The sequence below is a fragment of the Schistocerca piceifrons genome, chromosome 3 (genome assembly GCF_021461385.2).
Source record: "Schistocerca piceifrons isolate TAMUIC-IGC-003096 chromosome 3, iqSchPice1.1, whole genome shotgun sequence".
Taxonomy (NCBI): Eukaryota; Metazoa; Arthropoda; class Insecta; order Orthoptera; family Acrididae; genus Schistocerca; species Schistocerca piceifrons.
The window spans coordinates 847165650-847187727 of NC_060140.1; the positions used below are offsets into that span (position 1 = coordinate 847165650).

The 22078-nt window shown below is 40.5% G+C and overlaps 1 protein-coding gene across 1 annotated transcript in view; it reads left to right on the forward strand.

Moving 5' to 3' along the window:
• Positions 1-22078, forward strand: part of LOC124789920 (serine/threonine-protein phosphatase 6 regulatory ankyrin repeat subunit B-like) — a 365119-nt gene that overhangs the window by 51016 nt on the left and 292025 nt on the right. Inside the window, exon 2 of the mRNA XM_047257440.1 lies at positions 16804-16892. Within this exon, the coding sequence (XP_047113396.1) occupies positions 16830-16892 (63 nt within the window). The 5' untranslated portion in view covers positions 16804-16829. The remainder of the gene's footprint in view (positions 1-16803; positions 16893-22078) is intronic.

Below are 22078 nucleotides of genomic sequence, written 5' to 3' on the forward strand. Positions count from 1 at the left end.
TACATCTACATACTCCACAAGCCACCGTGTGATGCATAGCTGAGGGTACCCCATACCACTACTAGTAATTTCCTGTGCTGTTTACTTGCAAATAGATCAAGGGGAAAATGACTGTCCATGTGCCTCCATACAAGCCCTAATTTGTCTTATCTTATCTTCATGGTTCTTATGTGAAATGTACATTATCAGCAGGAGAATCATCCTGCAGTCAGCCTCAAATGATGGCTCTCTAAATTTTCTCAGTAGTGGTCCTCAAAAAGAATGTTGGCTTCACTTCAGTGACTTCCATTTGAGTTCCCAAAGCATCCCCATAATACCTGTGTGTTGCTTGAACATAACATTGGAGCAGTACTCAAGAACAGGTCACACTAGCGACCTATATGTGGTCTCCTTTGCAGCGAACCACACTGAGCTGTGCAAGGCTCGTGTTCATGCCATTTATTGTTTGTCATCCTCTATTATGGTACTGCCACCTCATTTTCTTATTCCATTTACTGGTGTCACTAACTTCCTGCCTTATTTGCCCGTGAGCGGCAGCAGCAGCACGTATCGATAAGTGCACTGTCGTACCATCTCTGGAGTGACTGATAGTATTTCTGGGTCATTGTCTGTCTGGCAGCAGTGCAGTCGGGATGCAGCAGCAGTGAAGTCAGGAACAGAGAGCCGGTGAGGTGTGGACAGCCAGTACTCGCCCAACTGCTGGCAACACACATGCGTTGTCTGACGGAAGGAGGTTTGAGTGGGGACAGTTCTTGGTTGGTCGTTCGGTCAGTCGTCTCATTGGGCAACATGTAACTGGTTCTCTGACTGTTTCTGGGTCCCTTCAATTGGTTATCTTGCCAGACTTGGGTCAGTCCTTTCCTGGTGCAGGGATGTCAGTTAGCCAGTGGGCTTGTTTCCTCTGCATGGTTGGGTCCGAGCTAGTATTTCCGCTGTTGTGTGTTTGGCATTCAGTTGGGAGATCAGTCAGGACACAGAAGTCAGTTGGAGATGGACCAGCAGTGTAGTCTGGACACAGCAGCAGAGAAGTCGGGGGACGATGTGCCAGTGAGATGCCGACAACCAGCACTCGCCGAACGCTGGCAACACACATGAACTGTCCAATGGAGGGAGATTGGAGCAGGACAACCGTTGGTTGTTTGTTTGTTTGGTCATCTCATCAGCCGACGTATATTTGGTCCTTTCACCGTTTCCGAGCCTGAGCAGTTGGTCGATTGGCGTGGAGCAGCGAGGAAACCTCCACGGCACATAGTTTGGCTGGGCCCACTGGCAGCCTTTATGTGGTCAGAGTGTGTGGTACTGTTCTCATTGCTACGAGGTTCATGGCTCACTGGTCCTGGACATGAAAGTTGAGTTTTGACTTTATCTACCAGCAAGTCACGACTGTTCACATTGTGTCGTTTGGAGTTCATTATTGGCTGTTGGGATATCCCCGCGAGCAACAACGTGTGTTTTCAAGTTGGCAGACTTTAGCCACCCTCCAGTGGAGTTTAACTGTACTTGGTTATTTGAATTGAAGTGCACCAGCGGAATCTTCTGCCTTGTGGCCACTAACATTCCAGTTACCTGCCCTGGCCATTAATGTAAATTCAGGCAGTGTATTTTCCTCATCATGTTGTCACTGTCTGGCACAGTGTGTAGTTTGACAGTTAAATGTGTAATCTGTTGTTGACGCTGATACCTTTTGTATTGTTCCATTGAACTCCCTGTTGCGTGCTGGTCGAGTGGAGTGGAAGTTATCCTGTCGCTTGGTCCGTTGACTGTCTGTCGGTTGGGTTGTCGTCAGATCGACAATGGTTGGGCCAACTGCCTGTCTCACCTAAGCGAGCATTAGTGTTTGAATTCCATGCCGACCTTCGGAACTTCTGAGCGCCCTTGGGTGTACTGTCTCTTCTTGCTTGTTCTTATTGTTTGTACTTGTATGGCTTCTAGCTGATTTTTAGATGAAGGTTGTTTTGCCCTTAAGGCATCAGATGGTTTGGGCCTTCAGCCTAATTTAAGAACTGTTTTACGTAAAGCCTTTGGCATTTTTAAAATTAATGTTATTGAGTCTTAAGTGTTGTGCTTTCAGCTGATTTTGAATTTAAGTTATTTGCACTTAAAGTGTTAGATTCTTTGGGCTTTCAACCTAATTAAGGAACTGTTTTAAGATGAGGCCTTGCCTTTTAAATTTCTGGTTTTGGTTGAGCTTTAAGTTATTGGCTTTCAGCGATTTTTAAATTGAAGTGGTCTTGCCCTTAAGGCATCAGATTGTACGGTGCATTCAGCCTCTAATTAAGTTCCAAAACTAAAGCTGTGTTTTTTTTTTCATTAAAAAAAAAAAAAAAAAAAAAAAAAAAAAAAAAAAAAAAAAAAAAAAAAAAAAAAAAAAAAACTTTTTCTTGGCTCTTGTAATGTTTGATCAAATAAAAGGTTGTATGTTCGAGTGTAGTTGACAGTCGCTCATTTTGGCCCCTTTCCACAACATAAACTATCTGACCTGTCCTGCAGGTTTAGCAGGGCATTTTACACACTTTCCTAAAATTCTCCCAATAAACCGAAGTTGACCATTCACCTTCCCTCCTACAGTTCTCACATGCTCGTCGCATTTCATATCACTTTGCACATAACACCCAGATATTTAAATGAAGTGACTGTCTCAAGAAGGACACTATTAATGCTGTTTTCAAACTTTATGGGTTTGTTTTTACTACTCATTCAAGTTAACTTACATTTTTCTACATTTAAATGTACTGCCACTCATCACACCACCTAGAAACTTTGTCTTTGTATCCAGCTACAGTCACTCAACAATGACACCCTCCTGTGTACAACAGCACCATCAGCAAACAACAGCAGATTGCTGCCTTCCTATCCATGAGATCATTGATGTATACAGAAAATGACAATGGTCTCATCACACTATCCTGGGGCAGGCCTGACCATACCCTTGTCTCTGATGAACACTCACAGTTGAAGACAACATACTGGGTTCTGTTAGTTAAGAAGTCTTTGAGCCACTCACATACCTGTGAATCTATTCCATATGCTTGTACCTTCATTAATATTTGGCAGTTCGGCATCGTGTCAAATGCTTTACAAAAATCTGGGAATATGGAACCTGCCTGTCGCCCTTTTTCTATTGTTTGTAGGATCTCACATGAGAAAAGTGCAAGCTGAGTTTAGCACAAGTGATGCTTTCGAAAACCATGCTGATTTGTGGACAGAAGGCTTTCCCTATCAAGGAAATTTATTATATTTGAACTTACAATATTTTCAAGAATTCTGAAGCAAACCCGTATTAGAAACCGATCTGTCATTGCAGTCCATGTGGCTAAAGGAACATCATCAAGGTGTTCAGCAAATGAATCTTCCAGAAAATGCAAGTAATTCCATCCTGTCATTCGTTCATCTGAAATGACTAGATCTGTCAACATGTTACCGATCATGTCAATCCAAGCATTGATTGAAAACTGAACTTGGAAATTGGTTTCAGCTGTAGTGAATGGATTTTCCTGTCACCGTAGTTGATTACTACAAGTGTTGTTGATTCCAATCCACATAAATGTGGCTTCATCGGTGAACAATATTAATGGAAACAAATTTCAATTATCATTTAAGTTGTGTGGCATCATAGGTGATGTGAAAATTAGGGACACACTGTATGTGAGATGGGTACAAGTTTTCCACATCTAATGTTAACCATATATGTGTTTGTGGGGCACTGATATATGCAGAAGGTCACTGTGTGCTGGTAGTAATGTGTTGCTATTCCTGTACAGACTGTTAAACTACATGTTCAGAAGAAAAATGGGACCATGAAAGGATACCTGTCCCACACAATGTCCTGAAAGCTCTAGTAAACTTTCTACGATCAGAAATTTGATGCATCAAAAAGTGCCAATGGTATTCTTCTACAACAGCAGGAGCACTACCATTGCAGAAGTCGTAAATATACACCATATCCACATATTCTTCATTAGTGTAGATGTGTGCATTTTAGCCAACACATGTACAAACATATTCTTCATTAGTGTAGATGTGTGGCATTTTAGCCAGCTTGTGTATAAACATAATTAACGAATGCTTCTCTCTGATACATTCTGTCTCTCACCCCACTTCACTCACAACTCACCATGGGCAATTCCATACTCAGCGGGCTAATTCAATGGCAGAAAGACGTACCAAGTGAAGAGGTTGAAAGCAATGAGGTGGGTTGGGACAGAATAAAATGTTGAACAGACTGGGTGGATAAGGCACATTCATCTAAGCCAATAGCCCAAAAATCAAATGCACATTAAATGTGTCCTATCTCAGAAACCGTTTGGAATAGAGCATCCATACAAAGTGGATGTCATATCCCCAAATTTTTATCACTCATTCCAGGACACACTGTACACAGGACATACAATTCATGAGAATGCACATAAAAAAGTAACAGGAAGAGCACCATTTGCTGTGGTAGGCTAATCAAAACCCAGCATATGATGCCATACAATAGTTAGTTTGTAGGGAGAGGAGGGGGGGGGGGGGGTGGAAGTGAGCTAGGCTTTGGGGTATAGAGTATTTTGGAAGATGAACGGTGACTTGAAGTAGCCATAAAAAATCTTCAGTTTTGATCTGTTAAAAGCTTGCATAAAAATACCAACTTTTAAATAATTTTCTTGAAATAAAAACACCTATCTACACTAATTTGCCTGAAAGCTGAGGTGCACGAGAGGGGGGGGGGGGAAGGGGATGGCAGCCCTCTTGCCTGCCCTTGGTACCCAGCAACATCAAACAAAGAAATCCATATCCTTCCCAATCTCAGTGGATAACTACAAGTGAACAAATGAAAAACGACCTAATTCTCCAGCAACTTGCTCCAGCCATTCCTGAGTATTAGACTTAGTGCAACTGATCAGCTCACTTCAGTTTCTCTAAAACTGATGGCAAAAGTTGTCCAGAGCATAATGCAATGGTAATTTAGATCCTATAAAGTCTCACCTGCTACATCCAAGTACAGGATTTCTCAGTCTGTGCCATCCCTGAAGCATATCTCCAGCCAATGGAGGACTTCAATTTCCCAGATTACTATGTCAATAGAAGCTACAGACACAATGGGTATAGAGGAGTAGCTACATTTGTCAAAGAAAATATTCCTTACAATAGTCTTCAACAAAGCTGCACCAACCAAGACATAAAAACCACAGAAATATCCACTCAAAACTTGGAATCCGACCTGAATGCTTTTGCTTCTACAGGCCACCTAATACTCTCATTTTTGGCACCAATATGACATTTCTGTCACAACAATTTGGCCATCCACTGCATGTGCTGGGAGACTTCACGTGCATTACACATCATGGGGATGCAAGAATGCCAATTGCAATGGTAGGCTATAAATGACCATTGTAGAAGATGAAAACCTAGTGTTGCTGAATGACAGAGCCACTGCAAGCATAACACCACAGTTACAGACAAGATCAGCGACAGACCTCAGCTTTGCATTACCTCATCTGGCACTACTAACCATTTGGGAAGTAAAAGTAAATCCTTTAGGATCTGATCACCTGCCTTTTGTTCCAACTTTACCTGGCACAAAGAAAGAATCATGCTGGATCAGCCCTTCAGATGGAAAACAGAGGAAGCTGACTGGAATAAATATGTTTACAGGGTAAAAGAGAGCCTTCCACTGTCAGAGAGAGCTCACATAAATAGCTCACATAAATATCTCTTTGTTTCAACAACCAGTTTCTGCAGACTTTTCTGTCATCTTCTGGTCTTCAAAAATTTTTGTTACAAAACATGTTCATTGTGGATTGGAAACTCATGCCTCTAATATGACAACTTCGCATGAGATTCCAACTCCCAATGAACACATTTAGTAACAAAACTTTTTGAAGACCAGAAAATGACAGTGAATTCTGTTAAAACTGGCTGTCAAAAATAAAGAGGTATTTATATGATCTTGACTAAAAAAAGTTTTTTACCAGTTCCCAACTAACACAAGGCATTGCTGAGGCCACCGTACAGGCAGTTCCTAAACAGGACCCATTTTGCATTAGAAACAGAACCATTCCTGTGTGGGCTGGCCGGAGTGGCCGAGTGGTTCCAGGCACTACAGTCTGGAACCGCGCGACCACTATGGTCGCAGGTTCGAATCCTGCCTCGGGCATGGATGTTTGTGTGATGTCCTTGGGTTAGTTATATTTCAGTAGTTCTAAGTTCTAGGGGACTGATGACCTCAGAAGTTAGGTCCCATAGTGCTCAGAGCCATTTGAACCATTCCTGTGTGGTGGGATACCAAATATCAGAGAGCCATCAATGAACATTATGTGCAAGATGGCCTGAGGATATTTATGGATTTATTCCAAAAAAATTTATTTCAAAATGTAATCCCTATATTTCACATCTTCTCCCAGTAGAGCTTCACATGTGCCTGCCTGTTTAGGTCAGAGGCAGTTCCATCCAGTAAAAGTTGTTGGCTATGACATCAAACTACTTTTATGGTGTCTCTACTGAATAAAATTGTGATTCCACACCATAGTTTAGCCAGTAGGGAACATGGGAGGCACAGTGCTTGCATGATCGTTGGAGGGTCTTGGGACACAGAGAGCAGTTGTTTGTCTCTCTCTTGGTTTTCAGCACTCGAACGGAGCAGACATCTTCTGACTAGCCTTTGTCAAGGGCGGACGGCTTCAAGCTGTTGGCCTCTGACTTTCTGCTCACTAGGAGTGGCCACTAGCTGCATAGACATGAACCACCACCTCTGCCATGCCTTATTTGTCATTATTTAGGCCCCAATTCTAGACTGGTAGTCACTCTTCATCTTGTCCCTTGTGGTAAGCCTCTGCAGTATACCACAAGTGCAGAATATACCATGCATTTCCTTTAATTCCCTCACTCAGTTTCAAACCAGCCTCCCTTCTGTCACTCACAAACCATTCTGCTCTGCATTCTGTACAGTAAGGCAGCACTGAAGAAATATAAGAGACAGAATACCCAACAAAACTACACCAGCTTGAAAAAAATACACGTGGGAACCTAGAGGTTTTTTGAAAAATAAGAAGAAGACAGGTTGGAAAAACCTCTCCAAATCTGTACTAAGGACACTAAAATGTGATGTGTGTGTGGAAGAAGGTGGAGAGCTTCAAGAAATGGTTGACACCTCACCACTAAAATCTGCTGCCTACAAATTGTGTTGCAGAATAGTCATTAAAAAGTAGACACCTCCGTCCATCAAACACCAACCTAGCACAGAGAGTCCAAACCACTGCAAGAGTCACCCACTTCTACAGCACTCTCAATGTCAAGCTGCAGAGTGCATTTGTCATTGTAAAAAGACTGCCCCATATCTGAGATAATATCCCCTACAGTGTGCTGTCATTTCTGTCATATGAAGGACAATAGTGTCTACTCCATATTTAAAATAAAGTGTGGTATGAACATTACAATATTGAGCCCTTAAACACAGTCAGGATAATTCCTGTGCTCAAACTAGAGAAGGATCCTGGTTCGGTGGCATCATTCCAGGTAATAATGTTACTGCAATGTCTCTACAAAATGTTGGAAAGAATGGTCAAATGCTGGTTACAGTGGTGGTCTGAATACCATGACCTGCTCTCAAGTAATCAGGCAGGTTTTCGCAAATGGAATGGTACTGAAGATATTCTCATGCATTTGGTGAGTAACATACAGCTCTGTTTCAGCTGAAATGTGCATCTAATGGGTATGGCAGTGAAACAGGTGATTTGACAACCTTGGAAATAGCACATTACATTAGGAATGAGAAAACAGGGAGTGGTACCATCTGGATAACAAATCTGTGCCATTGATTCTGGTATCGATATTCAATCAAGATGGCATTGACTGGTGAATAACGCACTGTTGCCATGAAGGCATTATACAAGAACAATGACAGCTGCGTGGCCACAAGTGTGTATGTCATGGTCATTACAAACTCACACATGATGTCCCAGTCCTGTTGGAACATGTTATGAAAGTGTGGGCACAGAACTTTGAGGAAATGGGTGATACAGTACAGAAGAGGGGTGGAAATGCAAAATGCATGGCGCACCACAGAATGTTGCAAGAGTGGAAGAAGCCTTTGGCCCAAGCCTCAAGCATTCTGCATTCAAGTATGTCGTGCAACTTGACATATTTGATCACACTGTGCAGTGAATATTGCACGAAGAACTGTAATATCACCCTCACAAAATTCAGATAGTACAAAAACTAAATGTGGATGATCTCCTAAAGAGATTACACTTTTGCCGAGAGTGGTTGGAATTCATGAACAACAACACAGGCCTGTGCAACAATCTGATCATGAGCAATGCAGCCAGTTTTTATGTATCAGGCTTTGTTAACAAGCAAAACTTTAGATACTGACCATGTGAAAATTGTGAAATACTTCATGAAATGTCACTTCACAGTCATAAAGTGGTATTGTGGTGCGGTGTATCATCATTTGGAATCATAGGGCCTTATTTTTTTAAGATGATCACACTAATGCTGTTATTATCAATACAGAAGATTATGTTGACATGCTGAACTATTTTGTAGTGTGACAACTTGCTGATATCCCTGTATCTACAAACACATTCTTCCAACAAGGCAGGACCACATACCCTACTTCACAACATACTGTGAAAACACTACAGAAAATCTTTCCTGATCATCTCACCTTCAAAACTGGGACATTTCCTGTCCTTCAAGACCCACTGACCTTTTAATGTGTGATTTATTTCTTTGCAGTCATTTGAATTCTCAGATCTTCCAGTGTGAACCATCAGAAACCATCCAGGAACTGAAGGATTAAATTCTGGAGGAACTTAATCGAATTCCAGTGCTTGCCCTGCAAGATGTGGTAACTACTTTCTTGTAAAAGGCTTGAAATGTGTGTGAAGGAAAATGGTGGTAACCTATGTGATGTCATTTTCAAGTGATAGGCAAGCATTGCAAATTCATGTTGTATTTCTTTTATATTGTTGTGAATAAATTTTGTATTACTTATGGAGGTTTCAAAATTGTAGTTTCATTGCCACACCTGTTACTAGGCTATTTATCTAAACAGTACCAGTGATAACACATTACACCCAGTGCTAGCCACAAAACTAAAGGAGCAATGCATATCCACACATTTGCAGAACACATGTTATGTTTTCTGTCTGAATGAGTGCTACTAGTTGTATGTGAAGGATGTGTGATAGGACCATGAACTACGAGTATAGCACTGTCAAAAGGATTTGTTTTGGCACCTCTTCTGTTTAATATCCATGCCATTGACCTACGTAGGATATTCCCAGAAAGGTGAAACTTGTACAACACACAGCCAATATATGTATTTACATGGAGGACTACAAGTCACAACTGACAATCGCAAAGTCTGTACTCCAACAGTGGCTCAAGATAAATGGACTGGGTATACACCAAAGAACCAAAGAAACTGCTACACCTGCCTTAGATTGTGAAGGGCCCCTGTCAGTACGCAAAAGTGCTGCAACATGATGTGGCATGGACTCAACTAATGTCTGAAGTAGTGCTGGATGGAACTGACACCACGAATCCTGCAGGGCTGTCCATAAATCCATAAGAGTATGAGGGGGTGGAGATCTCTTCTGAACAGCAAGCTGCAAGGCATCCCAGATATGCTCAATAATGTTCATGTCTGGGGAGTTTGTTGGCCAGCAGAAGTGTTTAAACTCAGAAGAGTGCTCCTGGAGCTACCCTGTAGCAATTCTGGACATATGGGCTGTCACATTGTCCTGCTGGAATTGCTCAAGTTTGTCAGAATGCACAATGGACATGAATGGATGCAGGTGATCAGACATGATGCTTACGTATGTGTCATCTGTCAAAGTCATATCTAGACATATCAGGGATTCCATATCAGTCCAACTGCACACAACCTGCATCATTACAGAGTCTCCAACAGCTTGAACAGCCCCTGCTGGCATGCAGGGTCCATAGATTCATGAGGTTGCCTCTATACCCATACACGTCCATCTGCTCGATACAATTTTAAACAAGACTCGTCTGACCAGGCAACATGTTTCCAGTCATGAGCAGTCCCATGTCAGTGTTGATGGACCCAGGTGAGGCCTAAAGCTTTGTGTCATGCAGTCATCAAGGGTACACGAGCGGGCCTGGCTCTGAGAGCCCATATGGATGATGTTTCATTGAATGATTCACACACTGACACTTGTTAATGGCTCAGCATTGAAATCTGGAGCAATTTGTAGGAGGATTGCACTTATGTCACGTTGAATGTTTCTCTTCAGTTGTCATTGGTTGTTGCAGGATCTTTTCCAGATGCAGCTATGTCTGAAATTTGATGTTTTACTGGATTACTGATATTCTGGTATGCGCTTGAAATGGTCATACGGGAAAGTCCCCACTTCATCGCTACCTCAGTGATGCTGTGTCTTATCACTCATGCACCGACTATAATGCCATGTCAGACTCACTTAAATCCTGATTCCTTCCATTGTTGCAGCAGTAACTGATCTAACAACTGTGCCAGACACTTGTGTTGTATAGGCGTTGCTGACTGCAGTGCCATATTCTGCCTGTTTACATGTCTCTGTACTTGAATATGCATGCCTATACCAGTTCCTTTGGTGCTTCAGTGTATATCCATGTCTAAGTTAAAACACATTAGTGTTTTGAAGACACAGAGTGAATCTGCCAGATGTAATAGCACTAGGCTCATACAACTTCCCTTTGAAGATGCAAGTCAAATACTTGGGACTAGAGATGGTTCGTTCGTGAACTAACAGGTCCAAAGGAACGGTTCATCAAGATGAACAGAACAAGTAAGGAACGAATTCTAAGGAACAGTCTTTCATAGTTCACTTCGGTCACGGCTTTCTACTTATAGTTCCTGGGAATGGAAAACGATCGGTCTCGTTACCGCAACAGCATGTCAGCTGGTCTCATTTCAGCCTTGGTCCTGTTTCCGTCTGTCTTGGTCTCGGTCATGGCTTTCTACTTATAGTCCCTGGGAATGGGAAACATTGGTCTTGTTCCCAGAACAGACTTGGTCCCGTTCCCTTCTGTCTCAGTCTTGGTCTCGCTTGGGTGGACTCATCATTCTTCGTGTGGACACTCATCACATTTCCAATGCCGACTGCTCGTAGTTAGTTCAGTACATTTCGTTCACTGCACATGCCGATTCTAGATCTGTTTCAAACCGTTTTTGAACTCTGAACTTCTGGTTCTTTTCATATTCTATTCAGCAGCCATGACCAGTAATTAAAATGTATTTTATAATTACATAAATTACATAAGAATTACATGCTATGTAATACATACTGTACATCTTTTCAGGTAACAAAACAGCTTATCAACTTACTTCACTATTTCAATGAACAGCAGAAGAAATATCTGTAAAAAGGCAAAGTTTTTTGTTGTTACACGTGTAAAGGAAGTCAGCAGGGCACACATGAGTGGCCATTTTCTGTGTTTTTTTTATCCAAGGTAAAAGAGCATGTTCATTGTTATGGAAGGCAGACCGACTTACAACTGAATGAAGCCCGCCCTACATAATTGAGAATCTGGTGTCACATTTTGTAAAGAAAATATGATAACTTCTACAACATTATTTCAGTGGTACAGGGTGGCACACCAAAAATCTGCCCCGAGTACTAGACTGCTCATTGTCACCCACCAATCATCATCTATTGTTTCGAAGTTATTGTTTGCATTAGCTTATTTCTTATTTCTTCAATGCCTAATTATTACATGTTTATCTATTCTGTGTGTAGCAGTCAACAAATCATGCGTAATTGGTGAGCAGTCTGTACTCAGAGCTGGTTTTTCATGCACCACCTTACATTATTTCACTGCGATCAGCCACATAATGCTATAGTTGCTTAAACGAGAGGTTTTACAGAATCACAAAAATTACAAGTGTGTGAGAATTCTGTTATGAATAAAAACTCTGTACTTGAGGGGAGAGGCAAGTGCCTCTTCGTGGCGCCTTCCATCTACCAAACACAAATGAATGGTGAATGAGTAAAAATGAATGGTTCCCAAAAAAAAAAGTGATCACCAGTGAACTAATTGCCAAGGATGAATGAGTTTGCCCATCCCTACCTTGGCGAAGAAGTATGAGATGGCTGTCAGTATAAACAGAGCTATGAGAGGATGCAAGTGAGGCTTGAACATCAGTACAGTACTAACACTTTACTGTACATGGTATGTTCAGTTATTGATTATGGGAGTGCTTGTTGTGAGCCTGCAACTGATGGTCTACAGAATTAATCAATGCAAATATAAAGCACTGAGAACTTTTTCATTAGCAATGTGCTCCACCCCTTCCAGTGCATTCCTGGTTGAAGCACAAGAACCTCCAATCTATCTATGCCAGCAGTATCTCTGTGCCAAATTCTTTCTTAAAAGGAACCAGTAAGAATCCAGCAAAGTGAAACCTTTCACCTCAGATGTAACCATAAAGTGTTTTACCAGATGTTTCTGGATCACTAGAACGTCCTCCTCTAGTTCAAGGATATGTAGATTATTGGGAGATTTAATGGAAGATCACTTAGTCAGAGAAGCTGCTGTGACATGGCATACCAACTGGACTGCAATCCGTAGTATGGGCTACTGATATGCCCTCCACAGATGCATGGCAGAAGACCAGTAACAGGAATGGAAGAAAGCAACAACATACAGAGGTAGGACGTACACATCATCTCTCCCATTGGTCATTTATTCCATGAAATCTGATACAAATTCAATGCCTAGGCTCTTCGCCTCTCTAATAGCTAGTCTCAAATTTAACCATGGATGTTTCCGTAAAACTCTTCACAGGATGGGCATCATGGAGCCACCCTCCTGCTCTTGTGGAGTATAAGAGACACAGGTAATCTTTTCCTTGGGTGCCCCAGACTATGTGGAAGTACGACAATCATTTTACAAGAACTTGTGAAGCTTGGCCACCCATTGCCAACCGGTGTGATGGCTTTGTTAGCTACATAGAATCATAGACTTTCCCTACAGTGCACAAATTCATTGTTGCCACACATCTCTGCATCTGCAACAAACAGTTACTGACAATGATCTTCACAAAAGTGCTTTGTAAGATTTGGTTTTACAGTGATTGTACAGTACTAGTCTGTCTGTAACTAATAGGATGTGCAGAAAAGTAATGATTTAGAATTATTTATGTGAAAGTGTAGAAGCTTTTAAAATAAACCAACATTATTAACATTCCACATCTTTGTTCTTCATGTCTACATATTTGAAGCCCTGTGCTGCTAGAGGACTCTTCTCCATCAGCATGATAATGCTAGACAACAAACAAGTGCAATGATATCTGCAACAAATTGACAGCTTGGGTTCACTGTTGTCTGTCATTCTCCATACAATAATGACTTGGCCCCATCTGATGTTCATCTATTTTCCGAACTTAAAGAATACCTTCAACAATTTCATTTTGACAGTGATGAATGAGTGCAAGCAGAGGTGAGACTGTGGCTCTGGCAATGAAGTCAGACATTCTACTTGATGGTATCAACAAATTGGCCTTTTGTTTGGAGGAATCTGTTTGTCACTGGGATGACTATGCTGAGAAATAAATATGTAGACATGAAAAATAAAGATGTAGAATGACAATAACATTTGTTTTATTTAAAAAGCTTTGAGAATTTTCACATAAAAATTTTTCGATACCATTACTTTCCAGCATGCCTTAGTATGTAAGTGCATCCATGCAAACAAATAAATATTTGAACACTAATTTTCTATCAGTAACTGTATATTTTATGTAAGTATGAGCTGGCTGTATGCTGTAAGCTGAAGGCCAATAAATTAAATAAAGAAGTGTGCTGAATGGAATCCAATGAAACACTTGTGCCTACTCTGTCACCAGATTTGCAACAGATTGCCACCTATTCAGCTTTATAGCATGTGGAAGCCTCCATCTACCATGTTCTATCATTAGGTGTTGATGTCCAACACTGTGTTGCCTGGTCATGGTTTCACTATCATTCAATCACTCTCCATAAATACTCTCAACATCAACATGCGAACAGCGAAAGAGCTCCGCCATTTTCTGAGATCCCAGGTGCCAGGCCATAACAACCTGCCCTTGGTCAGAGTCATTTATGTCACTGGGTTTCCTCATTTTCAGTTCGTATTGCTGCTCGAATGATTGCCCATTTGTCTCTGCTCTGCTTAACTGAACAACATCCCAACAACACCATCAGATGGCATTGTCTTGCAGTGGGCAGTGGTCATAATGTTTTGGCTCATCAGTGTGTGACAGTCTTTGTAGTGAGAGTGCGCTGTTTTTGGTCCATCATATGATGGGTCTCATAGCATTTGTTGCGTGTCCTTCAATACTTAGATGTTAGAAGCCTTCAGTAGGAGAACTGCACAATTGCTGCTTCAGTCACTAAATAAGAAGCCACCATCTGATAAAGCAATGACTTTATTTAATGCATTTTGGGTAGAATACATCCTCAGATTGTAATGAATGTCTTGGTGACCAGAAATATAAAGACAATAAATAACGTACAAAGCTGTCATGGCAAACAACTGCATGATCTTCCATGGCAGCTTTGTTTCTTAAATACTGTCTTTATTTATCTGATCACCAAGATGTTTATGACAATTTGAGAATTTGTTCTACCCAAAACACATCAGATAAAGTCATTAGTTTATCAGATGGTGGCTTCTTATTTAGTGACCATTACAGCAACTGTGCAGTACTCTGTTGATTTGCAATATGGTAGCATTTTTCCTGCATGAGTTTATGTTGCAATTACGAGCTCTCGATGTATTGATTATGGGGACTTGACTAAACACACTTCCATTTTGAATTGGTAGAGCCATCTTGTAAGATTCATTTTCCTTATCTGCTGATGGCACTATGCACAACACATACATCAGGCACATTGCAGCGAGCTCAGTCCCAGCAGTCCAGACAACGTAGTACTTTGCAATCCCCGTGACTCAGTGGCCAGGCCAGCAGAGGGCATCAACCATGCTCTGTCGGGCCACCAGAAAGCATACATGGTGACAATAGAGACCGCTGACAAACTGCATCTCTTCATGTATCTCCTGTGTCATGTGCAGAAACTAGGCCCACAAGTGTCCATTCGTGAGGCAGCTATTTAGGCCAGTGTATGAGCTCAAGACAGCAGCTCCATTGCAGCCAGCAACCAGAAGACCTTCACCTATGCTAGGCCAAGGACTCAGCTGCTGCCATGAACAGCATTCCACCTCAATGGCCCTGGGACTTTAAGTGTTCAGCAAAGTGTCATTTGGGAAATGTATCATTTGTACCGTTGTTCCAATGACTGACAAGGCAGTATCAGTCTCACAATTTTCTGTCCGTTTCAGACTTATAAATTTCTGTTACTGTTGGACTGTTGATGCTTCAGCAAGTGAAGTACCTATATGAGATTTCATCAAGTGTTTGTTCTTTCTATAAACTGAAGTTGGTTGCAGATTTGTGTACTAAAACAGAGCTGAGGAAAGCTTTTTTCTGCTCAAGTTTAAGTTCTGACTATTGCTTAGTTTTGGTTTCTTAAATTGATTGACTGTCTCAAGCAATGTGTAATTTAATTATTTATTTTGTGAGCTTGGTGCTTTAAATTAATTTCTTTGTTGAAGAACTTTCATTTATTTTGTTTTTGGAGTCTTTTGTGCTAATCAGACTTACAGAAACTTCAGAGGCCTTGGAACAGTGTTTATCAATAAATTTTTGTGATTGTGATTACTTGCCTTATATTGTGGATGTATCCCTAGAATGGGATACATCACTTTGTTTAGTTTGTTTGATGTCTTTATTTTTAAATGTTCCTCAAACCATTGTTCTGTTGATATTTAATGAACTCACATTTCACTGTAAAGAACATTAGTCTTGTTTTATTGATGAGTGGAGGTTAGTTGGTAGGGATGTCATGACTGCCTTCTCTAATTTACATCTACATATACATCAATGCTCTGCAATCCAGATGGTGATGTGTGGTGGAGGGTACTTCTGGTACCAATAACTGATTTCCTCCTTTCCATGTAAAGAATGATTGTCTGTAAGTCTAATTTTCTAGTTGTAGTCATTCATGAGACGTATTTGGGAGGAAGTAATATGTTGCCCACCTCATCCTGGAAAGTACTCTCTTGAATTTTCAGTGGTAAAAGTCTCTGTGATGTGCAATGCCTGTCTGCCAATGGAGTTTATTGAGCATCTTTGTAATACTCTCACACCAACTAAATGATCCCGTGATGGAATACACTGCTCGTCATAGGATCTTCTCTATCTTTTCTATCAGTTGTACCTAAGGGTCCCAGAGTAATGAATAATACTCAAGAATCAGTCAAACAAGGGCTTTTTAAGCCACTTCTTTAGTGGATAAGTTATATTCCTGTAAGATTCTGCCTGTGAATCTGAGTCTGACATACGCTTTTCCTACTATTTCTTGTGTATAGACATTCTGCTTAAGGTTAATCTGGACAGATAAATTCAGTGATGATATAAGGAAGAAATTTTGTTGTAAAAGTAAGTTTGTCCTGGTGTTCTTGTGGTGAGATGAAAACTTACCATCCCAATTTTTATGTATCTCTGAACAATAAAATGCTTTGCTGAGACAGGAGATAACTTGATTAAATTCATTTGTCTTTCTGAAGATTTGGTTGAAATACGGAGGAATCTACATCTGAGTAAATCATGCATATTGGGAAATAGAGACATGTTCATGTAATGTAAGCTATTTGTAATATATTTTGTTTGTTTCAAAAAGAGACTACCATATTTTATGTTCTATTGGTCTCTTGTTTGGCTTTCACGTATTTTCCTTGCTTCACACTTATTTTCACTATTTTTTGGATCAGGTACTCCACTCTGCACAAAAGAGGAAATGACTCAAGAGGAAAGCAGTGTAAGAGCTATGCGGCAGGCAGTGTATAATGGAGATGTTGATGTGAGTACTCAGTTTTTCTTGGCGTTCATGGAGTAGGCAAATATAAGTTAAGTTTTTTGCAAGTTGTGCTTCACATTCATGAATTCCATTTTGAGAATGAACAAAAGCTACAATTTATCTTTATTCCTTTGAATAGGTTTGGCCAATGGCCATCATTTAACTAATGCATTGTACTAGTACATAAATGTAATAAGCTAAAAATAATGAAATGAAATGCATCAAAAACATAAAGTTTTACAAAGGATCTTTGAAAATAAATTTGATGTGTACCTGTACGCAGACCAATATTAAAGTTTGCCAGATAATGGTTGCTGATGAAAACTATCTGCAGAACTAATTAATTATATAAAATATCAATGTCTAATGGTTCACAGAATGTCATTAATGAATTATTAGGTGTTAATATGGTTTAAACTACTGAACCTTACCTGCTGGACAGTATGAACTGAATCCCCTGAAAACTGTTTTCTTTGTTCTTATTTGTCTTACTCACATAACAGGTTGCAATGGAACAGACCTGTTTTTCAAAATTGCTGGTACCAGACTCGATCACAACTAAGCTGAAAATCTAATTGTATGTGCGATGTGTAACAAAGCAGGTGGATCCTTTTCAGATGTTATGTTTTTTGTGCCCCCAAAACTATTTTTATTTTTGTCCAATTCTCAGAGATCTCCAATAATATTTTCTAAGACATGCACAGTACTTAAAATCCCTAATATTGACCCAGGGCTTATCCAACTTAACTTTATAATCTGTTACATTCCTTTGGCTTGTCTAAAGACAATGCTAATTATGAAATATTAGAAATCTCAAACTTCATTATAATAATAATTTCTTAGGCTTTCCTTGTGATTTTATGACATCTTGTTGAATAAGGTGTACTGCCAGTGGTCTGTGTTTTTCTAACACAATATTTTGGCATCATACCTCGGCGTCTTCATCAGGTGCTTCCTGTGACTGAACGACAGGCTGACCATGACCCATATTTATGTCTGGACAGTGTCTGGTGTTCCCTACGCCGTCCGGTCCTACTGCAACCATGTTGGTTGGTCACCGGATGTTCCATCTTCCGTCCATGCCCACTTCCACTGTTTTCCCCAGTGATGGCCGTTTCATGGCATTCCCTAATAGGGTGCACTCCTCGCACTGTCGACAGGCTGTGTTTGCTGTTGGTGACCATTCTGACTTTCTCCAGTGCCCCTTTCATTCTCCTAATCTTGTGTTTTCTTCCATTGTTTTTGTAATAGATCCAAGGCTGGATTCCACAACATGCTGAGTTGGTATCCAGCTTCCTGGTTTATCAAGTTCTCTGTCATCTTGATTTTGATCGATTCAGTGATGATGATATCCCAAAATTTGGGGGTCTGAGATAATATTCTGGTTTTATCATATATAATCGTGTGTTCAAGTCCCAAGCAATGTTCTACTATTGCCGATTTAGTGGCTTGTCGTAGCCTGGTATGCCTTTGGTGCTCTTTACATCTTATGTCCATGTCCTGGTGGTTTGGCCAATCTAAGCCATACCCCACTCACATGGTATATGGTAGATACCAGGTTTTCTCAATCCCAGATCATCCTTAACCATTCCAAGAAGCGCCCTGATCTTGTTTAGTGGGCAGAACACACTCTTGATATTGTGCTTTTTCAGTATTCTGCTGATCTTAGCAGGTATAGGTCCTGCATATGGTAGAAAGGCTACCCTCCTGGTCTCTTCTTCTTGTTCTTCTCCCTCAGTCTCAGGTCGTCTGGAGGAATGTAGCGCCTTGTGGAAGTCCCCTGTTGAGTATCCGTTGTCTGCGAACACTTTATGTAGGTGTTGTAACTGCCAAGCTGTCTGAGTTGGACAGTGTTTTGGCTCAGTGAACAAGTGTTCTCAGAACCCCATTCTTCTGTGCTGGATGATGGCAGCTGTCAGCTTGTAGATATAAGTCGGTGTGTGTAGGTTTTCTATACACACTATACCTAATGTACTGTCTGTCGTCCTTTTCGCAAGGACATCCAGGAAAGGAAGTTGACCATTATTTTCTAGTTACATTGTGAACTTAATGCTGGTGTGTCTCGAGTTCAGATGGTCAAGAAACTCGTGCAGTTTTTCCCAACCATGTAGCCAGATGACAAACGTGTCATCAATGTACCTAAAGAAACAGGTTGACTTGTAGGCAGTGGTCATAAGTGCCTCATCCTTGAATCTCTCCATAAACAGATTTGCCACTACCAGAGATAAGGGATTAGCTATCGCCACTCCTTCAGTCTGTTGACAGCTGCCATCATCCAATACAGAAGATTGGGGTGCTGAGAACACTTGTTCACCAAGCCAAAACACTGTCCGACTGAGACAGCTTGGCAGTACAGCAAGTGTTTGCAGACAATGGATAGTCAACAGGGGACATCCAAAAGGCACTACATCCCTCCAGATGAACTGATACTGAGGGAGAAGAACAAGAAGAAGAGACCAGGAGGGTAGCTTTCTGCCACATGCACCTATATCTGCTAAGATCAGCAGAATACTGAAAAAGCACAATATCAAGAGTGTGTTCTGCCCACCAAACAAGATCAGGGTGCTTCTTGGAATGGTTAAGGATGATCTGGGATTGAGAAAACTTGGTATCTACCATATACCATGTGAATGCAGTATGTCTTAGATTGGCCAAACCACCTGGACCAAGGACATAAGATGTAAAGAGCACCAAAGGCATACCAGGCTACGACAAGCCACTAAATCGGCAATAGCAGAACATTGCTTGGAACTTGAGCACACCATTATATATGATAAAACCAGGATCTTATCTCAGACCCCCAAATTTTGGGATATCATCATCACTGTATTGATCAAAATCAAGATGACAGAGAACTTGATAAACCGGGAAGCTGGATACCAACTCAGCACAGCGTGGAACCTGGCTTTGGACCTATTACAAAAACAACAGAAGAAAACACGAGACTAGGAGAATGACAGGGCACTGGAGAAAGTCAGAACGGTCACCAACAGCAAACGCAGCCTGTTGACAGTGCGAGGAATGTGCCTGGTGGGCACGGACCTAGTAGGGTACACCATGAAACGGCCGCCACAGGGGAAAACAGCGGAAGTGGGCACGGACAGATGACGGAACATCCGGTGACCAACTGACAAGGTTGCAGCAGGAGTGGACAGCGTAGGGAACGCCAGACACCATCCAGACATATATATGGGACACGGTCAGCCTGTCATTCAGTCACAGGAAGCACCCGATGAAGACGCCGAGGTACAACGTTGAAATATTGTGTTAGAAAAATGCAGACCACCTACTGTACACCTGATTCAATGAGAGGTCCGTTATCATTGTTCATATGTAAACATATACCAACTGCCAACTTCGTGATAAAATCTTTAATTTTAATTTACGAAAATTTAGTGAATAACAATAACAAACCTCAGTTTAATTATTGTAAATTTACTAGCTTAAATTTATTGTACACTTATTAGAAGAAAATTTGAGTCAATCTGTGGTGAGTTTGAAAGTCGCAAGACCTATGTCAAAAAATATGGGATAGTGTACTGCAGACAATGTAATACAAATTACAATTTATAAAATGTACTGCATTTTATCTAAATTTCATGGCTGGGAGTTTGATAATTGAGTGAGTGCAATGATTAATTGGACAGAGAATGTGTAATTGTTGTCATGGACTGTGTCAAATTCCAATAATGATCATCATCTATTGTGATATTAGGATAAGACTGTGAACTGTGTTATTTCCTATTGACATTTACTGTGCATATTTTATTTGAACTGATATGACTATCTACTAAGAAGGACAGTGTAATGAGTGACTGGTACAATGGCTATATTAATTATTTACTTGCCATACATGAATAATTGTACTTAATTACATCTGTATTAGGTAAGTGCACTTGAATTATATTGGTTGATATCAGTGCACTGTGTGGATATCCAGTTATCTGTACTGTAATTATGATTATTGAGACTCACTGTGATCATAAACAGTAGTTCATTCGACATCTGAGTGCAAGTAAACTGTCTGAACTGCTAATCTAGTGTAGACTACATTATTGACAGTAGACTACATTCAGCACTATCCTCAAGCATTTGTTTTTATGCTTGGCATGTTATGCTTTGCAAATACTTGCACCAGTTTGCAGTATGCAAACGGGATGTCTGGTTAAGTCATCCCTTCTGATAAATTTCCCCCGACCTGAGGTTCTGGCTACTTTTCCAAACTCTACCACTTTTCCTACACCTCTCCAGTCCTTATCCTTCATCCCTGTTCCTTCCCCTTCAACTCTTCTGCCAGAAGAAGAAGCCATTGTCTCTCAATGCTTGCGTGTGCAAAAACATTTTTTTAAAAAATATGTGTGCTCTACTGCCACTTGGTGAGTAGATTTTTTATGTATCCAGTTACATGATATCTATCTATCTATCTATCTGAAGTTCTTGAGTTCTGTGGTGACTGGAGCACATATCCTCGCATGCAGAATAAACGTAATAGAAACTTGAGTTAAATAATGAGAGTATGTCTGACATAGGTGTTAGTCATTAGCTCTCAAAACCTGGACTGAGTATTTCATGACTGAGATCATCTTATAGAGATTGGTGTAGGAATAAACTGTAATGCTTTGAAATTTGGCTGCGTTGGTTACTGCATGTATGTGAGCAGTAACAACTTTTTTTCATAAAAATGATTTACTGCATGGCATTTACTGCATGCCATTATTCCATATTACATTACTGATCAAAAATACGCAATATACCGGGTGAGTCACTTGACTTATCTTCATTCACCTTGCTGAACTGAATATGGTGCATCTTTCTGAAATCAAGACTGAGGCCATTTGCAGAAAAGAATCAATAATACTTTTAAGAATATTGTTTAATATTTCTTCTGTTGCTGTTTATAAGTTGGAATTGATTACAATGATTTCTCTCCACTTAGAAAAATTTCCTCGGTTTACATTTGTTGAAATAGTAAATATAGACTTCTGCATAATTTTTGTTAGATATGACATTAAATGCTGGTGGGCTATACTGCTGATTCCATAAAACCTCCATTTATGTATGAGGACATTTTGATTCACACAGTCAATAGCCTTAGATAGGTCACAGAAAATACCACCCAGTGTTATTTTGTTATTTAAAGCTCATAAAATTTGGTGAGTGAACGTGTAAATGCCATTCTCAGATGATCA